This window comes from Cyrtonyx montezumae, unplaced genomic scaffold (genome assembly GCF_038088225.1).
Source record: "Cyrtonyx montezumae isolate F1298 unplaced genomic scaffold, pur_monq_1.0 scaffold_4, whole genome shotgun sequence".
NCBI classification, from domain to species: domain Eukaryota; kingdom Metazoa; phylum Chordata; class Aves; order Galliformes; family Odontophoridae; genus Cyrtonyx; species Cyrtonyx montezumae.
Window position 1 is genome coordinate 8,894,094 of NW_027072045.1, and position 21,595 is coordinate 8,915,688.

Sequence of the window (21,595 nt, forward strand, 5' to 3'; positions counted from 1 at the left end):
TAACCTTAAAACATCACATTGAATTAATTTTGTATAAAATAACTACAATGACAATAAAGAAGAAAAAGCCACAAGAGGTTCAGTAAGCATGTTAAAAATTATTAAGAAACCCAAAGCAGGTGGGAACAAGAGCCATAAAAGAACTGACAACTTTACAGGAAAGACTGGGCATGCTAGGGATGGCCAGCTGTGGATACAGATTAAACACTGTGTTGAAATATTACAGCAGTGCTTGGAAAACAGCTGCAAGGCAGGCTAGAAGATGCTTGTATCACACCTTGCACTTATTATATATTAGTTCTTCCAGATGTCAGCCATACTTCATGATAACTGTTGAACAGTTTCAAAGATTTTTAGGTGAAAGGAACTGTTGGCATGTTTAATCTAATCTCTTGTCAGAAAGCAAAACATTTCTTCTGATAGCTTCAGAGTAAAATGAAAGGCTTCAGATAAAACATTTCAATCTCCACTTGTACTCCACGAGCAAAGGCCACACCACACAATGTCCAGCACTGCTTCAGCAAGAAGCTGATCAGGCAAGATGTCCTGAATGTGAACTCAGTAAGCACACTGCAGAGGAACGCAGAACAAAATCCCACAGTTGTTCTCATCTGATCTGTGGGCAGCTCCTCCCTAAACCAAAGCTCATAGATCTGTATGAATGTAAACTCACTTTACCAATCAATTACCCAAGAAAGGTCAAATCCCTTTCCACAACCTGCGGGGTTGAAATGTTCCTCATGTTTAAGATCTCTTCTGCCTAATCACTGATGCTTTAGGAAAACTACAGATGGGGAAACAAAGGTGATTTAAGGGGTGGGAAGGTTAGTGTAGAAGAGAAGAGAATCCTTCCTGACCATTGCTAGCAACTATCAAAGCCAAAGCATGAAATGTAGCCATATTTTTCAAGATGCAAAGATACAGTGAGATTAAGACCTCTGAGCAACACACAGTTTGACTTACAGACTCTGCATTTTACTGGCTCAATAGCAGCACGATTTGAATGTATTGTTATTTTTCTTTCTGGCCACCAATGCCTCCTGATGCACGAGGACAGTGTAGGAGGCAGATTAAGGCTCTCAACTTACAAGGTCAACTAGATCCACTGTTTCTTGTTCTGCTCAAACCAAAGCATATTATCCTACCTATAGGAAGCCCAGAAATTCTCTAAAAAGGCATTCACCTATTAAAAAACAATCTAACATCACTTTAAAATGCATCTCTGTCATCCTTTTCGAGTTAAATGCCACTTCAAGAGAGCAAAGAGATTCCTGTCTACCTTCAGTCTGAGAGTATCAGCCAAAGACAAGTCTCCTTGTTACTCTGAAAATAAGACAAAAGCATGATCACATCACCAGACATTTTAAAACTGTGATTCAATACCATAATCACTGCAAACTGCTTGTGTGAAGATGCTGTCACAAACTGGGAGACAAAGGCTGAAGTACTGACACGTACCATACACAACACCAGTACAAGGCAGAAGGGCACAAATTTAGTAACATGTTTCTGAAAATTCAGCTTTCTTAGCATGTGCTCAAAATGCACTTAGCTAACAGTCCTGCTTGTGTCCGTTCTGATACGTTTCTCTGAAGCACTGTTCCCTCATGACTGCTTCTTACAATAAAAGGTTATGGGCTTTTCTTTTCCTACAGTATAGAAATCACTCTGAAAATGCTGAGCTGCAGTTATTGCCCATCTCTACGCACTGGTTTCTGCATCTAGCTGCTGTGTGGTGGCATATGCATTCACTAAAATAAGTGGTCTCGTCCTAGTCCTAACAGGAAATACACCCGACTAAAATATAAGAAATATTTTCGTAAGTATAGATTGAATCAATAAACTCAGAAATAATAAGCCAATAGAAGCAAGCTTTTTCTTTTTTAACAGAAGAATATATATGTATTCAACTGTATCTTTGTAACTTATGTTTAATTTCACAAAAAAATGTAAATCGACAAGAACAATTTACACCCAAATCACAGATCCCTTCTCTCTGGGAAAGAAGCACCCAAAAGGCAACGCCAAGAGCAGCAGCTGAAGAAAGGGAAAGCACCTCCTGACAGCGCTGCAGGAGCCTGGGAGGATTCAGCAGCACTTGGCTCAATGACTGCCTGCATTTAGCAGAGAGTGATACAGTTTTTCTTCTGCGAAACTGTCAAGCTGTCCTTTGAGCTTTGGCATCCACCCCAAGCTGTGCAAACACTGACGCCCAGGCGTTACCTGCACGCCGCATTAAGGGCAGCCTGCTCTTAAAGCCCAAACAATGACGTTTGGAGGCTGCCAGCTCCCGGCTCTGCTCTGTACCCTGCAGCTGTTGTTTGAGGAAGCAGTGAGCTGCCACGTCCCACCTACCACCTCGGTGCCACCCAGAGATTTCTGGGCAGTTTCACTGCTTTCTATTGACTAAATCTAGAAGTGAAGCTCATGACAACCAGAAGCTCCATTCCCTTTGTGAGAATGCTATGAAATCCAGAAAAGGCCCGTAACAACCCAAAAACTAGAATAAAAGGGTGGGAGCCATTGCTTTCAAGGGAGTAAACAAAGGGCAAAAATTGCCAAATAGTAACAGAACCCGATTAAAAACGCCTCACTAACAGAACAGCCCAAGAAAAGTGAGATATGAGCTGACCTCTCATTCTGAGACAGGAAACAGTCTTGATCCTGCAGAGCACTGACCAAAAGCTCCAGGTCAATATGCTTAAATTTGAAGAACACAAACGTTGCCATCAAAGCTGGAGCCTATGCACGGCTCAGTTGGGTTTTCATTAAGACCAGCACATTTGTCAGAAGCTTCAGAGTAAGACCTCTCCTGCCTTTGCTAAGCCTGCTACATTTAAAAACCCATTTACAAGTAGTTCCACTTTCCACAGAAAAAAATCTTTACGAGCACTTGTGGGGACTTGAAGCTCTCAGCAACGATTTGTATGATCTAAGCTGTGTGAGCTCGGCTCACAACAGTTCCCATTTTATCAAGTACATGGCACAGCACTCTGAAAGGTAAACCGAAGCTGAAACAGCCAGCAGCACAGTTTGTGGTGCAACGTCGACCAACGCAAATGGCAAAGCTTCCCCCAGAGAACATTTGCTTTCGTGTAAGTTGTTATTTCAGTTTCTGAGCTCTTCAGTTGAAGCGAAGGGCATGAATTGTAGGCTCTGAATGTGCCTCTCATTTTCCTAACCATCTTTTAGGAACGGTGCCATGTCAGGCACTGGAAAGCGTGTCCAGTGACAGAATTTTTTGTGCTTTTAAAGCATCATTTTGGAACATTTACAAATGACTATTCTTTTTCTTATTAAAACGTCTGTTGCCTTAAATGTCTATGAATATGCCACATTTGACTATAATCAAGCTGCACACGTAAACACACAGAAGTGGAAAATTACAAAAGAGTTGAAGAATCTGATTTCTTAAAAGTCATAGTTCTGTTTTTGTTGAACTTCCCTCTCGAACCAGTGCTGCCGAGCTTTTAAATAAGAAATTGCAAACACATTTTTAAAGAGTGCTAAAATAAAATTTCCAAACAAGAGAGCACTCAACATGGAATTTGTAGCACATTTTCTAAGCTATCTTGTAATCCAGTGAGCAGCTAACAGAAATGCTTTACTCCACCCAAAATTTCCTCTCTTTCAGAAGTCCAATGACTGATTTTAATAATTTATCTCCTTCGATGTATCTTTTGGATGTCTCCTATTAGTGCGCCAGGTAAGCAGACAGAGATAAGACCAAAAATACAAACATACCATACCATAACCCACACACACAGCAACCTGCATCGACACCACTGAGAAGCTAAGATCCCACTATGATTTTGATTCTAGACTTGAGACACTTGGAATGTACTAAGCTGTTCTACAAAGCTCATTTTTCTTACAGGAAGTGACCTAACATACAAAGTACTTCACAGTTTTCAATCAACAGAAATACAGATATGAATGTATTAAGCCAATATCTATAAAGCAAGACATGAGGTCACTTCCTGACAACTAATATCTAAAATCGACATTCGTTACTGCAAGAAGGCGTGCTTGTAAAGTGTTAGTTGAAACAAGAACTTTGTATTTTTACAGAGTGGATATGTTGGCTGTGCTACCTCTGTAATCACTGCTGATGCATAATCCCTTCCCTGCCACTCCCCTGCATGTCACCCTCCAACGTCCCTGCCTTCCAACGCCGCCTCATTCCAGCACAGAACTGGGAATTAGAAAACAAGCTTTTGAGAAAAAAAGAAATAAAATACTGGCACATTTCAGAAATCTCCCAGTAGGAAAACCAAAACTTAATTAAACAGTGCAGTAGTAAATTTAAGCGTTCTGCAGGTTTGAGTGCTTTTTTTTTTTCTTCCATCACTGGGAAGAAGGGAAGGAAGGACCTGCTGGGTTTTCACAGCAGCATGACAAACCCCCTCTTCTCCTCCCCCAAGCTGAAGCTGGCCTCCAGCAAAGGTATTGTTGCAGGAGGAGGGGACAGCTCTGGCGGCAATGGAAAGTCTTCTCTATACAGGAGGCTCATGGGCTCATAGGTATGAAATATTTACAACGTGCAAAAGAGTTTGGGCTTTTTCGTACCAAGCGTGTAACCCCCACAGCACTTCAGGTAAATGGGTGAAACACTGACAGTGCTCATACATGCAGCACGCTGAAAACTGGCAGTGCTAAGTGTTGTGAGCAATGCCAAGCGCCAGGCCGACCTCGGTGAGAAGAGGAAAAGCCAAAACCTGAGAGGGAGCATGAGGCTGGAAGGCGTGCCAGCCCAGCCCCACTCAGCAGCAGCAGCCATGCCCTGGGTGTTTTTCTCAGTGCTCGCATTCTCTCACTGAACAATCGTAACCACAAAGTAAGCTGCAATACAAAAATCAAGCCACAACTTGTTTTAATATTGAACCAAAACTGTGATGACTAAGAAGTACAGCCAATGTTGCTGAACTGGCTATGGCTGTCTTTTCTGTAACAGGCAGAAATGTAGGTTGATCATTATCATTTAAGCTGGAGTTGAACTTTTCCCTTAAGTTTTCAAGTCAGGAGCTATTTGTGGTACAAATACTGACTTCTGACTTAAAGTTTTCACTTCAACATTCAGCTCCTAGATACACTCCTCAGAACCAACAGGGGTCCTCCAGAGGCACACAGACTTAGTGCACACAGACAGGAGGAGAATGCAATGTAATTATTCATCTGCCTTCGGTGGTTTGCTGAGCTGCACAGCAGTGATGTTCAGCACTGATAAGCAATGTAAAGACACAGTTGTATACATTCAAAAATAATTGACTTCAAAACCTTATGAAAACACTGCGATGAGAAAACAAAATAAAGAGAACATGTAGAAATCCAGTTTGACTAGGTATAAACTCAACTCAATGCAGATGAGCTAGGCTTACAGTAACTTCCTAGAGAAATAGAAGAGTCCAAACTTGATTGCAGAGTCAGCAATCTCTTAATGTATCACAAATGGCTCAACTGCTTAAGTAACTCCCTCTGTCTCACCCAGGAATTCTTCCTGTAAGCACAGTCACTCAGCATATTATAAGGAAAACCTTTCAAGTCCTCTGAGAAGCTCAGTGACAGCGTCACGCAGCAGCTGGGTATACCTTCCTACCAAGGAGCAACAACAGTGGTCTCTAAGCCCTGACAATGGAAGTCAGCTTGCTTACAGAATTTTTTTCCCGTAATTAGCACTTTATCCAGGGAAAACTCTCCTTAAATATGAAATTGATAGTACACACAAGTGTTTTTAAAACAGTTTTCAGTAAGATTTACAAAACTGATAACAAAAATAAAGGCTGTGCTTATGAAGTATGTAAGTTAGATGCAAATTCCAGATGGAATAAGATCTCCAGAGATTAAAAATATCAAACTAGGAAGGAAATTTAGATACATTGGATAGTTCATCAATGTAAACTCTGTTCAAGTCAAACTTACTAAACAAGAAGCCAGAGCAACTCCACACAAAAATTTCTACCTACAAAAGAAAACACTCAACAAAGTTCAACGTTAAATATTGTCTAAGTGACAATATACATTCTCTTTGAGTATGTTGTGGTGATAAATAAGGGCTTAAAATCATGACTGTCTTGTTTTTTGTCTTTTCAAAACCACAGTGCACATCTTTTTCTGCCATCTGTTTAAACAGATTAAATAAGTCATTCTGCTGTTTCATCCTACACGAGATTCTGAAAATGACCAGGAACGCATTTATTTCAGTCTGTTACTCCTAACTTATCTTGCAAGCACTCTACTGTATTACAGCAGGATTGTTTTATGGACTAGGAAGGTTTCCAGTTGTTCTAAAGTAAGACAGCTTAAAGACGCACACCTTTCTGATGTCAAGTGTGAAGGTGCCATGAACAGAACACCAGTCATTCTACAGTCACCAATCAAATACTCATTCTTAAATCTGCCCCTCCTACCAGACATTTCAAAGAAGCCATTTATTTTTTCTTCCCCAACCTCTTGACATACCTATGGTTTCTGGCAGGTCCAAGAGCTCGTTGTGCTGCAAGTCAAGGTTGGTGATCTGCGTGCAACTTCCAATCTCTTCTGGAAGATGTTCAAGCTGATTGTGCGCTACATCCAGCGTTATGAGGTTACACAGCTCACCTAAAAGCACACAGGAAAATCCAAACATCAAGATCTCCAGCGTACAGGTCTAGTTCCACACAACGAGTGATAGAAGCAGAAGGATTTCATTATATTACAGAAAAAAATAAGATCACCTATTGCTACCATAAATGTATAAAATAAGGCCTTCTGGGATCATAACTTTATCAGTCGGCACAGAAACCTGATCAGCAATTTTTAAAAACTCAGATAAAGCTTTTTATAGATTCTCTGATGAAATTTTATTTACTGGTTTTCTTTTGACAGTTAAAGCTGTAGAGTACAGGAATATAAAATCTATACTGCACGCCTGTTTCATGCTGACCAGAAATGTAGAACCTGAGTGGCTATACTGAATTACAAGAAGCCAAGATAGCACACTGTACATCATATTGTATAGCACATACTTCTTTCAGACAGAAAATCAACACTTAAGGGATAGCAAAATTATTTGGCTGAAATTTTTCATCATTTTTGGTTATCAAAAAAGTCAACTGTAAAACTAACTATACAGATTGTTATATACTGCATACGTAAGCATCGGTATAGCCAGTGAAAGTTTGAAACAAAAGACATCTGTTAAGCCTTAAAAAGGACTGGACTTGCTTTGTTTTCAGAACAGCTTCACACTGAACTGTTTCACCTCTGACTTTCACATACCTATCTAAAATTACCACTAGGCACAGCTCTCTAAGAACAGTTTTCCACCTATTTTAATGACAAACGCGCTGTATTCTGAGCAACAGTTCGTTGGCTTTAAGAAAAAATGCACATGCACAACAGGTGTAGACTTTCGTATTTCTTGGAACTGACAAATGTGAAATTAATGCAAATTATTTAAATGACTACAGTTCTATTCAGTAAAGATCAGGTCACTGTTTCTGTGTATCACTCAGACAGTAACAAACTTGGAAAAGCAGCAAAGTCCTTTTGAGGGGTGAATGCCCATTTTTAAGTTTGGTATCTTCAGCACAACCCTCTAAGGATTTTCCCACAGGCCTACAAGTTATAATGCATGGACCATTCACCCATCAGGTCAATGTGGGATCACAAATGGTGATTTATTAAACCGTAACAGATTTATGAACTCAGACTCCGTTTCTGAGTTGCAAGTGGCATTTATCCACAATACTTATAATGTATCATAAAAGAATTGTTAAAGGCCAGTCAAAAAAAAAAGTTTATGCAGAACTGATTCTACTTCCTGTGTTTACTGATCCAAGCTGGCATGTTTTTTCTAGAAATTAGGCACATGAAAATGTAAAGGTGACACTTAAGTACCAACTCCCTCACTGTGCATGCTCACCTCGCAGGTCAGCATTCAAGTAGATTTCAGGTCAACCACACAGTCGAAAGTCAATTATGCTGCTCCCAGAAGAATGCAAATGTGAGAAAAAGGCTGAACAAGATGTTCTGTGGCAGTAGTGTCTGCTTGATACACATGAAAACAAGTAGGCAAAGCACAGAAGGCAGTAGGAGGAGGAAAAACTAGAGGAAGACGTTAACTCCTCTTTATACAAACCAAAAACAACTTCATACATCTTTAGTAAGATAACTCAAACATTTTCAAGTCACTTTCAGGCAGTAGCTTTCACACGGCGACTGCTGAAGTTCAGTCCTGATGATACTGGTTTCATTTGTTTTCACTGCAGACCTAAAACAATGATCTCAAACTCAAATGTGGCACCAACTTCATTTCATCACACCAATCTCTCATTTACTTGACTCTTCCCACTCTACATCTGTTGAAGAAAGGCTTGGATTTCTGCAGTAACATTTGCTGCATTTCCCTTTTGCACCTGCTGAAAACTTTGACAACACCAAGACACACGTTGCCACAAACATCTCATAGCTAATGCTGGGAAGGAGGAGAAGGAAATAAAGAGACACTTGTGTTTATTTAGGCAGCTAAGGGTCAGCTAACACTTTGGTTTGATTTGGACAGGCACACGTATTATTTCCATATTGAAGATATGGGCACGATAAATGTATTTAGTAAAAATATAAATTGCTAGAATAGTTTGGGGATTGACCAACAAACAGATTTTAAAAGGGAAATCAAGCCAAAGTTAAAGCCCTATCAGATTTAAGTGATACTGTATCATTCAGCTTTCAGTTCACGTTGCTCCATACAGAATCTTGCTCCTGGACACAGTGATACTTGTGGTTTGACAGCACCTCACCAAAACGTCCCTCTTAGCCTACAGGCAGGGGAGCAGAGGGAAAGCAAAATTCTTACAAAGTTCTTACAGTGCTTTATCTGAGATTGCTGAGACAACACTGATAACCTACAAGTTAATAGAAAGCATGCAAGGTGAATTTACCCTGCTGCCGCCTGTGACATGAATTCTTACATCAGATAATGCTTTTCCTAGCAAGGGTAAAAATATTTAGGTAATGTGCTAGAGGCTCACCTGCATTCACAAAGGCACACACTGCTCCACCACCAGAGGGGGAACCCCAGTGGTGCTCTGACACTTAGAACAGATGCAAGGAAGGGCAGCTGGGGACTGAGAGACTTATGGTGGGATCTCTTGGGGTGGGAAAAGGGAGGAGTCAGTGTAATCTGGGAAGAATAAGTGTGGGAAAGAAGGAGGATAAGGAAAAAGGGTCTACTCTCCTTTATAAACCAATGCCAGTCTTGCCCTGAACCCAAGGAGGAGAGCCTGGCTTGCCTTCTCACTAACTCTGCTTCACTCTCTATGTCAAAAATCAAAACTAAAGCTTCTCTAAAGGAAGGACTGCACAAGCACAAATAATAATAATAATAATAGTAATAATAGAGGGGCACTGAAGGTGCCATTCATATCAAAAGAATTAAAAGTTGTTATCTTGTTCTGTATAACATTGATAAACTTTGCTGAAACATGTTTTTATTTCAATCCAGTTAAGAAAAGACTGTCTAGAAGTGCACTGCCCACACCTGAAAACAAGCCTCACCCAGCAGCAGCTTACTAAGGGAGAACCCCTTCCCTGCCCATAAGTAATGTCCAAAGCACATGGATTTTAACATCAGAGTGGTGAATAAAGGATTCTCTATGGACCACATGCAACTGCACCTTAGAACTGGAAAACAAGCGAGGAAGTTATACGGTGCTGGGACTGGATCAGCTTGCTTTTTTTCTTAGTACTATATCACGGTGCAATCAACATGAAAAAAGAAATCTACCAAAATAAAGTCTGCCAAGACAGCAGGCAGAAACTGCACGTACTAGCTGGCTTGGTAATAAGAAATTTTAAATTAGAAGTAGTGTCCATGTGAAACACATAAAAAAGATTGCCAATAAGTAATCTTCACAGAATGGTTAATTACACCATATTCTGTAGTTTTTAAAACCTTGCAAGGTACAAATTGCAGACAACTCACATGCACTTTTAAGAAAGCAATGTTTCTGTAGTCTCCCAACTAACTTCTGGTTAAAAACATTGCTAAAAATACAGCTAAGTCTGCAGCTCAAAAAAAAAAAAAACCTCTAAACAAGGTGAGATGAGCAATCACCTCCCTACGATTGAGAGGTACACAGAGACAAAATGTTACAGCATGACACAGCTAAATATACCTTCTGGAAAAACACAGCCTGATGAAGAGACAGCCCGGTGTTTTCCACCCAGTGAGGCAGAACAGCGGCCCCATCACACAGCCAGCCTTGAAAGCCTGTTGTGACAAGAGGACCAAGCTACTCGCCCTGACTTACGTAACTCAGTGCTCCTCTTGGCCATTTAAAACCAGCGTACAGCTGCATTAAAAAACATCAAAGGACTCACAGATTAATGACAGTGTAGGCAGACAGTATAGGGCAGTATCAAACAGGCTTCAGTGCCTCCAACCACCAGCTCACCCAGCAGGCAGTTCTCCTGGATGGCAAACGCAATTTGTAATATAACCTGTTTTCCAGCGGATTAACTCCGTGCCTGCCCATGCTTAAGCAGATTGAAAATTGTGAAATCCTTCACAACATGATAAATCCTGGGCCAGACAGCAGGAGGATAAAGACTTGCAGAAAGTGTGAAGAGGAGGATGCAGGCAGTAATGCAACTGAACGCTGGTGTGCCTGTGAGCTGGTCTGTAAGGGCAGTTATCTGCATTCAGCAGCACTGAGAGTTCATTTCAAATACATCCCATGAGACTATGATAATTGTTCACCTCTCACTAGGTTCCCTGATATGGGGAAAAAAGGAGAAGATTTTTTTAGCCTGTCTATAAAACTATTTGAAGTAAGCATTCTGATTTTAGAAACAGAAAGATTATAATTCAGGATATTCTGCCTCACTACGAGGGCTGAGTGTATCATTATCACAAACAGAATGGAGTTTTTACTGTACAGAGCCAACTGCTCAACAGTTATGAAGTCACAGTTATTTTGCATTATTATTGACAACATATAGCTCACAGAGAAGAATTAGAGAGTAGACAGAAGGAAATCTTAACAAGGTCAGAAATCAACAAGTTAAAATATTCATACAAATCAGTGATAAGCATGGTGCAATATTTACAATTTGCAGAACATGTAACAGAATCTAGCTGTGAGAAACATACAGAAGCTAAGCTGAAACAATAAGAAACCCTATAAATCTGGTCTAAAACAAGCTCTGACAAGACAACAGTAAAACCACTTCTTGTTACTTTCAGTTATAAATAAAGAAATACAAACGAAAACATGTTCAAACACTATTATAAGCACATGAGACATGCAAGAGAGCTATAGATGGGCTTTGGGATGGGCAGTGCAGAGCAGCTCAGGATGCTCAGAACAGCCCCAGCTCTGCAAAGCAAAGCAGCCATGGAGGCTGAACCCTGGGGTGCTGGGCAGCACGGTGCTTTGATAGGTAGTAAGGACTAACCACATAGCACTGCATTAGCGAGGGCAGGCATAGATAAGTTGAATATTCCCCTCTAATTCAGCACTTAAGAAACATTCAAGAAGTTCAAATAATTGCAGCACTGATGTTAAAAGATTGCTGGACTTCTAACAAGCTGTCAGCGTTCATTGGAATAACATCCAGGGCATCAACCTAGTAAAGATCAAAGAGGCAGGAATCCTTAATCATTATCATAAAGCCAGTCAAAAAAAAAAAAACCAAAAAAAAAATAAATAAATAAAAGGACAAATCTGACCAGCTGACAACACAACACCAAAGCTCCATAAGGGTCTGACAGGAATTGGAACACAGACACCAAAGCTGAAACTGGACAAAAGCAAGTGGTTCACCCTTCCTGCAGCTCAAGAAAGCAACCAGAATCGCATCAGTCATTTTCTGACTCCTTGGGTAGCAGTGCCTCCATTTATTACAATAGAGTTTGCAGCTCCAGGCTTTAACCACATTAAAATACAAACAGATGAAAATATTCTCAACCACTGTGTTCGCAGGTATTAGCACGGCAGGTAAACCCAGGAACACAGCTTGGCTTCTTTCAAACTGCTTAAAGTGAAGAAGGGGCTTTTAGATAAAACCACAAGAAAGAAATATTTCTCTGTATGGTCAGATCTGATTAAAAAAAAAAAAAAGGAAATGAAATTCAGAGCATCACTGAGAAGCTCTGCAACTAAGCAGCCACTGAACAAGGTGGCACTACACTCAGAGTGCAACAGACATGTAGTGCAGCTGCACACACCTGGTTTGCTGCCTGTGCTACTGAGAACAGGTGCAAGTCCTGTGAAAACATTTCAAAGTACTGAAGAAACCACAAATGATCTAAATATTGGGTAGATGGGGGAAGGGAAGAACAGAAGAGAGCCTTAAGAGACATTCCAAGTCTGGTGTAGGCAGATTCCCTGAATTACAATCTAAAAATATTTCCCTTGCAGAACAGCCCTGACCAGATTCTCCATAGAATAAAAGTTGCATTCACAGACAGAAAACACAATATTTAGAATGCTAAGAAACTTGCAGAAACGATGGAGATGCAATTTCAACTGTTTTGACAACAGTATTTTTATTTGATTTCTATGTTAAAAAGGAAAAAAAAAGTCAAGCATTTGTACAAGATGCAACAGTCCTTGCAAAGAAAATACCAACTTGATTATGCAAAATAAGTCTTTCAGTGTAATGTGGGGGAATGCAATAAAAATCTAGATACAAGAAATGCAAAAGGCTAGCTCAAGTAACAGCCTGCAGATTGAAGCATTTGCTTGGCTTTAACCCAGAGCAGTTCCTCTGGCTTTCATCCTTCTCGTGCTCACTGTCTGACTCACCATAGCATTCACATTCTTCCATTCTAAACTTCAACTTTTGATCTCCCTGGAAAGGACAATTTACCAGATATGGTGATGAAGGCAGAGTCCACCTTGTGACCTCACTTAAACATCTACTCCTGGTGATTGTATCGGCAAAGCTTCCACGTGGAATCTTTCCTGTTAGCACTTCTTCCTATGGATGTGACCAGAGATCCAACAGGAAAGCGAACAGGTAAGTTCTGCTTTTGCACTTGGAACATATACATGTTCAACAAGTGTAGGGCTGAGCAGCAGAGTTAATAGCAAATAATTCATGACTATAAGGACAAGGGCAGGGTGAAACACTTCAGAACTTCACAAGACAAAGTCACCTAGCAACAAAATGACCTCTGTAGGAACCTGCTTTAGCAGCAGGGTTGGGATCGATGATCTCCAGAGGTCCCTTCCAACCCCTATAGTTCTGTGATTCTGTGAATTCAACAAACATGACATAAAGAGATGCATAAGGGGGACATGTAGCTTCATGAACGGAGTGATGAGCTTCAAACAATCCATTTGTGTTCAGAAGCAGAATTTGAAAGACCTACCTACAAATCATACATGGCACAGAGAGATAAGGACAGCTGAGCACCTCGGGATAAAAGATCTGGAGTTCATTAAATGAGGCAATCAAAACCTGCATCCAAAGCAAACCTGTGAACTTTACCAAGGATGAGAAGAGTTTAAAGGAAAAAATGGCCAAGCCCCTGGACAAGGAGCCTATTGAGAATTCCTAAATAGAAAAGTTGCAGCAGACTCAGGAAATCCCCCATATGAAAATAGTTTAGACCCGCAAAAGGGGTCAGGTTAAGTCTTGTATGTACACTGGCCCTGGTTTTACACAGATGTTTTTATCAGGGCCACAGTCAGAGCAAAGAAAAGACAAGAAGGAAAAGGTACACAAAGAGCAATGTAGAGCAGCTTTGCCACGAAGAAACTTGTGCAAATAAGTTATCATTGCTAATAAAAATAATTAAAAACAGAAACACAAAAAACAATAAAAATTGCTTCAGAAAGGTGAGGCATTGCTACTGCTACTAGGACGCCCAGGTTCACACAGGATTTTCTGCACAGCAGGGATGAAAAGGAGGAAGAAGATTCTGAAATGATAAACTGGTGCATTTCCAATCATTCTGTAGGCAGCAACCCATCTTTCCTCAAGCCACAAGCACTGCATTTCACCTGCTGTCATACAACCCATGCAATCCTACCTGTGAGATTTCTCAAGCTGATCTAGCAGCCGAGTGCCACTAGAAGTGGTAGTCCTGCTCCCCTGCCCATGCTGGCTCACTGCTCCTATACCAGTCCCACTTTGATAGGAAACTTCCTTGTACCCAACTAACTAAAGGAATAGGAAAAAAAAAAAAAGTAGCAAAATTATGCTTAATTCTGCTGCTTTAGTGAGATCAATCAGCTGACCAGGGAAGCACGCAGATGAAAGAGGCAGGACCGAGCACTACTTCAGTCACTCTTCGACACAGCTTTTAGCTAATCCTGCAAAACAGAATGAGTTAAAAAGAATGTTCTGAATGCTTTCAGTCAAACTCATTTTTAAGCATTTTTAGCTCTCATTCAAACAAATCTATTTATATTTTAAAAATAAAACAGTGCGTATCAAGACTTCAGTTACTATGCAGCCTATTAAAATCAGTTGTATTAAAAATGTAGAGCCAATATAAACATTGCTGGAAAAGTGGAAAGGGGAGTCCAACAAACAACTGGTAGCAGTGACTTGCTATGTACCTAGAACCTGAATTTGCTGAGTTAATAAAAATCTTTTTCCAAAGTACAGAGAATATTTTTACCACTCATTGGTTTGCTGAGTACAGTAAGCTGTTATTTGGAGTTAAGAAATCTTCTGAATATTGGAAAAATTGGAAAATTTAAATCATCACCCTCTCTATTACAAAGCAACTGGGTGCAAGGGACTGAGCTGATACTACATTCTGAAGAGAAAAAAAAAAAGACCAGAAACACACACATCTGTTTACTAACTATAGATGATAACACTTCCTCTTTTCGTATAAAGATATTCTGAATGCAAAGCAACATTTCCCCCCACTGCTGTAACCTCATCTGATTTTGTACTGCTAACTACTAAGACTGCTAACTACTAAGAACTTTAAAGACCAAAACAGAACCAAACACTAGATTGCATCCCAACAGCTCCATGCTTGAAGGTTCACCCCTTGTAGATCCCTATCAAGACACTACTACACTAACAGTCCAGCTGGTGCACAGCAGATTCCACTTCCAATCTGCTGGACTACATGTTTTACGAATGCTTTTGTACAATATTTTACCTCCACTCAAGCTTTTATGAAAAGTTTTAGCATTAGTTTCAGGTTTCCCTGAAACAGATCTCCTTCTAACAAATACTAGCACTTGCCAGCAGATAAGCATTTCTAGAAGCTCATTTTGAAACTGAACAGGCTTTTCATTTGCTTTGTTCACAGTGACCTTTTGCAGCAGGTCTACCAGCAAAAGCAAAACATGGGTTCTTAGCATGTTTGCCCACCAGGGTGGCTAAACCACAGCTAAGGCTGCAAGATTCTTCCTTGCTGGACAAGTTAGCAGGTCACATCTGTGAATTTTCAAAAATATGAAGAAGACAACAATACCATCAGATATGTGGGCCCTGGGCTTCAGAACAACAGGGTACTTTTGAAAAGAACTTGAAATGTTCCTCATGATGTTGCTTTATAAAAGATAATGCCTCATTTTACTTTCTGCTTTGGTGCTACAAGAATTTCTGTGTTATTTACAAGTCGATAATACAAGAATGTTTACTGCTAAGTTCAGCTTAGCATGTCATATTTAGGAATGGTGCTGTGAATGCACAGATTAGCACTGTTGGGACTGAAAAGACCAGCAGTTTTTAAAGCACACACACAAAACATAGAGAGCTAACAAGGGTTTGAGGAAACAGAGCAGTTCCACTGGAAAGTAAGAAATACATTTCTCAGCTGTGTCCAACTCAAACATTTCATCTTTGTACCAGAACAAAGATGCATGAAAGTGAAAATCACAGAAGTGAAACCACCTTATCTGTTTTCACCACTTGAGGAAAAATGTTTTCAAAGACTTATTTTGTATGTTTTGGCAGCTGTAACTATGTTACTTAAGCTTAACAATTCTTTAATTTTTCAACCAACTTAATTACAGGCAACCTAACCAGGGAAGTTTGCTCTGCATGAACTCTGCAACTGAACCAGGGAATAGTCCTCTGAAGCTTCACAGGGCGACAGCCTCCTCGCATTTGTGCTTCCAAAACACCATCCATGCTGAGGTGCTGACCCGTAGCAACAAAAAGTAACACACACACACACACATTCATATTTCACTTCTCTAAGTTCCTTCATGAAACTGTTACACGTCACCTTTTTCAAGACTGCTGTGAACAAGTACATACAGAAATGATGTACCTAAATGGAAACTTAACAGTTGAACTCAACAAACAAAACAGTTGAGAGACAAAGCACTCCCAGCAGCAACAATATGTGCAGTATCGAACGCACCTACAAAAGGTTTTTGAGAGGGCAACACCAAGCACTGGAATGCAACATTGAAAAGCTTTTCCCTTACACACTGCTAATTCACACTTCTGCAGAACTATCCCCAGCTGAACTTTTGAGGCTGACTTTGCTAGACTGCATTTAATAACTGAGCCACAAAACAGACATGGGTAAAACACTGACAAATGAGTAATGTAACTTAAGGAGCTAAATCAAGTCACAATTTCTCCAGTGGATGCAGGAACACACAGTGTGTTTTGGTTGCAAACATCAGCCCCGTGGTTTCCAGTATGATTCTTCAATTAGTGAAAGATTCAGAGGCCGTGAGGTTCAAACTGAAGCGTCAAATAATAGGTCAGAATTACCATTCCTTAGTTTTCTCAGGGGAAATTCCTAGGACTGCTGAAATGCCAGTGCCAACTGAGAAATCGTTTCATCGGAAAGCATACCACATTAACTATTTAATTTCTGCTTAGTAAAACTGTTTCTGTGGCTATGAGAGAATCCATTCCATCAGCACCTGTGGGGAGCCAAAGACTGACACCAGGAGCTCCCGCTATTGAGAAAAAGTCATACCACAAATCTTACAGATCAAAGCGCAGGAGGAGACAAATACTGCTTTGGCTTGAAAAAGATCTAAACAAAAGCATTTCCCAACCTTTGTAGAAGTTAGTGAACATAGTGACCAACTTCAGTAACACCCAAGCCAGTGCAGAAGCGTTAACAGGAAGAAGTCCCACACCCATTTTAGAAATAAATAAATAAAGGCACAGGAACTTACGTTATGATGGCTAAGCATCTTCTAGGAGCTTTTTCTCCCCACTTTAAGAAGGTGCTTTGACTTTCTTCAATGCATGAGGTTTCTGTGCCCCCTCCCCCCAGAAGCACTAAGCAGTCTTGTATTGTAAAAACTGGAGCCACACAGGGAAAAAAAAGCTTACGATACACTCTCCCTTTTATGAAGCACTTAAGATATTGAAATGCTGCTTGAAAACAGTCTGACGAAGAGATGGAGATGTATCCCACGAATCTGAAGCTATTAGAACAACTTAGTAGTTATTGAAATACAGCCATTCCAGCACACTTTCTGACATAAACTATTTAAATCAATAAACCACTTTTGTATCATTTCACATAACCATCTTTCATAGTTCTGTAACAACATTTGGAAAAAACAAATTCTATCCATTAAAAAGTCATAAGAACCAACAACCATGCATGCAACATTTGGCCATTTTATATTATGTTTCCACACATTAATATAATCAGAACTTGGAGAAAGGAGAGGCTTTCACAAATCATTAACCTGCATTATTAACTGTTATGGCATCCAACAGCTTGCTCATGGTAATAGCATGTAGCACCTTTCCTACCTTCTACTACCATGGTCATACCCCTCTGTAACATGCCAATAATGTGTTTATAACTTGCAAGAGCTCATAAATGATTTATAAAAAATCTGAAAGTAAGATGTGCCCTTGTATCTTTTCTTTTTCTTTCAAACCATCTGGGCTCCGAAGACACAATATGTGGAAGCACAAGGCAAAGATGAAAACAAGATCTAGCTGGTTTTAAGATGATAGATGAAGAAAAAAGAGGGTTGCTTTGTGTGAAAAAATATTCCCAGGATATTGATTGCTCTCGGTATAAGCTAAAACTGCAACAGTATGTCAAGACTGCAATTTTATACACGCTTTAAATGAAGCAGAGCAACTCTGAAAAGAGGTACTTCACACACACCTAACTGAATTGCAAAATCAACTCAAGTGCAGAATTATCCCTTTAATCAGTGCGAACGCTTACCAATTTCAGCAGGTAGTTGCTTGATTTTGTTCTCTCGTATGCTAAGCATGGTGAGTTTTGACAAGTTTTTGATATCCTTTTCCACAGTAGTTATACGATTAAAGCGTAGGTAAAGAGTGGCAAGAGAAGTTAGTCTGTACACCACCGAAGGAATCTCTCTCAGTTTGTTATGCCGTAGGTCAAGCATGCGCAGTTTCTTCAAGTTATCAAGAGAGTCAGGCAAACTGGTGAGTGAATTCTCACTCAGGGCCAGTGTCATCAGGTTCACAAGACAGCCCACCTCTGCTGGTAGAGACTGCAGTTTGTTACTGTATAAATAAAGTTCTGTTAACTGCGTTAACTCTTTGACAGCTGACGGAAGCATGTGTATAGACCTCTTGGACAAGTCCAAGCGCATGGAATTCTCTTCCCGGCATTTATTGAGCTCTTTGATCACTTCAGCATTGCTGGATTTTTTGCGGGTACCTGTGGCTGGATTAGGTCTTTTTATCGTATTGTCCACTGAAAAAGCTACCCCAGGCTGCGTGCTACTGGAGTCTTTCTTTCCATCTTTGGCATCTTTCCCTTTGGTCTTGGGCTCCTTCTCTTTGCTTTCTTTCCCAAATCCTCCAGAGGCTTTGGCCTCCTTCTCCCTTTCTTTTGACGACGGGACTTTCGGATCCTTCTCTTTACAGTCCTTTTCTTTTCCTAGATTACTACTCATGGTGACTCAACACTCAGCAAGCACCACATGAAATCCACTTCTGAAGTTAACAAGAGCAATTCACTGCTGCGGCTACAAGGATCCTTAAAACGTGCAAGTGTTGAACCAAGGGAGGAGCTTCAGAGGTGTGATACCCATTTGCTACATATTGGTTCTGAAGGCACTCTTTTCCTAATCCTGGTCTCAGGAGATTCAGCTGTTAGAGACTAGAAGGTCAAGCGCTCCGTATTAGTACTTCTGTAACACAGGAGACAAAAGAAGCCAAAGTTAGCATAAATATAAAATCTCTCTTCCAGTTAAGCATTGAATGTTTCTACTTAGAGCCAGTGCTCGCTCAGGTTAATGATTTGTCCTTCACTTAAACATCAACAAAAAAAATGAAAAACCCGGTGTTAATCCAAAATACTACACCCACAGCTCTGAAGATGCACTGCAAAAGAGCTACAGTAATGAGTAGACCTGAGGGAAAAAAAAATAATTTGTAAACCTGACACTGCCTTCAGTAATACATTTCAGTTGTGAGCCGCCCTCTGATGTCATCGCTGGTTGTCAGCACAACACCCTGGTCATAAACATCAATATTCTCTCCTCCCTCAAGTCAATAAAGATCTGCTTTAATTTTAAGTGTGTGTCTCTTCAAACAAATCCATACAGCCTCATTCTTTCAGCACAAGAGAGCCTCAATTCAACCTGCAGTGAAATCTAACGCCGCAGTGAAATACAACGCTCTGCTTCGAGATCTGCCTTCCAACCTGCTCCTGCTCTGCTTCCAACACGGACAGCACGCAGCCACCTGTCACCTGCAGAGCTGGAAACTTCTTACAAACCTGAAGTTCATTTTCAAATAAACCCACTGAACTGCCAGCTGGGAGCTCTGAAGGAATATAACATGCTATGCTCCCAGACAAGCAAAATTAGGAAGGAGTTTCTCGTAAGAGTGGGTTATAGCATATCCTTGAACAGCACACTGACCTTTCCCCACCGATGGTCACAATGCAGCCTAGCTGAAGAGATGTCTGACACCTACAGAGCTCCTCTGATGTTTTTACAAAATCATTACGTGTCATAGGCACAGATCCACGTACGAATTCAGAACACCGGGCACCCCCCAGGACTTCACAACTCTGAACACTCCCAGGAGGTTTTTGAATGTATCTTCATGGAAGAAAATAGAAGGACAAGAATTTCATGTTCCCACATCAGCCCACCATTTAGCCTAGAACCAACTTCCTTTGCAGCATTCATTGCCAAAGAGTTCTGCTGGCAATCCAGAGGAGCCCCTTGCTTTTCCCAGGCACAGCTGTTAGAATCTCCTTAAGGACCCACAGGAACTCTGCCTCTTCCCTGTTCACAAGTTCATAAAGCTGATAACCAAAATCAGTTCAGTAATATTTTGCATGCTTGAACCATTAGCATCAACTAGGAATGAAAAACCTTCCCCAGCCCTCTGCCTGCGTCCATTCCTGTGGCAGCATCACACAGACTGTGCTACATTACAGAGCACTCTGCTCTAAAAGGCTACAGCAGCCTGGGAGCAGCAGCTTTTAACTTGTCTCCAGTGCAGAGAGCCCCAAAGCAGCAGAAGCCAGTTCCTTACTGTATACCTAAGATTTTACACCCAGCTTTTACACCATCCATTAACTTGTCCTAATCTCAAGATTACCAGCCTCGCTCCACTCTATTGCAAAGCTTCTCCACACTGTTTAATCTACGTGCTTGCAAATCTCCAGCAATAGGAAATGCAATGACTCTACATGCAAACCCAGCTGACAGCAGGGTAAGATCCTCAAGTGGCTGTCAGCCTGTCTTCAGCAATAACACACTCTGTTCCTAAATTTTAATACTACAGAGAAAACTCTGCTTGTGTAGCAGTGCCCAGCAGCCACGATCACAGACCAGCCCTTAAAGTGACAAGAAAAAAAAAAAAAGGAATTTTTTTGATTTTTTTTTTTTTTAGATAAAAAATAAACTTTAAAAAGGCTGCTGGTTTTGGTTCAATTGAATTTAAGAGACAACAATGGAGGCCTGGTATATGTCTTGTGGACAACAAAGAGCAGATTTTGAAGGAAACTGAGAAAGGTGAGAGCTGGAGATTAGTGCTGGTGTAAGGAGCTCAGCGGAGCAAACAGGCAGCAGCATTTCACTGCCTCCACCAGCAATGACTTGTAGTTGTATCTGGGGAAAAAAAGCAGGCAGGGTGCTCACTGTTACAACACGCTAGCTTAATGTTTCATTTCCTAGTAAAAAGCACTTTTGCCTATACAAAAGTATAAAAAATTGAGAAAGAAAGATTAAAATCATCATCCAGAAGGTAAAGAACTCCTGGCACAGAATGAGAGCAATACAAAGGGCCACCACCAGACAGCTCAATCTTTCCTCCATGCTCAGAGTGCCAGGAGGCAGCTTGCAAGCAAGCAACAGGCAGCTGCAGCTCCGAAAGAGAAGCAGGAGCAGCACAGAGTGCAGCATGCCTCCAAACAAACACTGCACCGAAGCCATGGCAGCAGGCTGACAGCTAAACGTACTGCACCTGTGGCATTTTTCTCTCTTTTCTGAGGGTTTTGATTACCATCTGAGACCGCAAAGCACATCCCAAACAGTCTTTCTGGGTGATCTTGTGTGGAGCCAGGAGATGGAGTCGATGATGCTTACAGGTCCCTTCCATCTCGGGGTGTTCACACAGGCATCATAGCACAGCTTCGCTGCTGCTGCCGACCCCTTGGGCCCATGGGGTTACACACACCAAAGGAAAGCACCTATGT

The 21,595-nt window shown here is 40.8% G+C and overlaps 1 protein-coding gene across 2 annotated transcripts in view; it reads right to left on the reverse strand.

Moving 5' to 3' along the window:
- The window catches only part of SHOC2 (SHOC2 leucine rich repeat scaffold protein), a 54,914-nt gene that overhangs the window by 14,297 nt on the left and 19,022 nt on the right, over window positions 1-21,595 (reverse strand). For both annotated transcript variants that reach the window (XM_065746643.1, XM_065746642.1), the window contains exons 2-3: window positions 18,131-19,070; window positions 6,460-6,597 (exon numbers count right to left, since the gene is read on the reverse strand). In XM_065746643.1, the coding sequence (XP_065602715.1) occupies window positions 6,460-6,597; window positions 18,131-18,833 (841 nt within the window). In that variant the 5' untranslated portion in view covers window positions 18,834-19,070. The remainder of the gene's footprint in view (window positions 1-6,459; window positions 6,598-18,130; window positions 19,071-21,595) is intronic.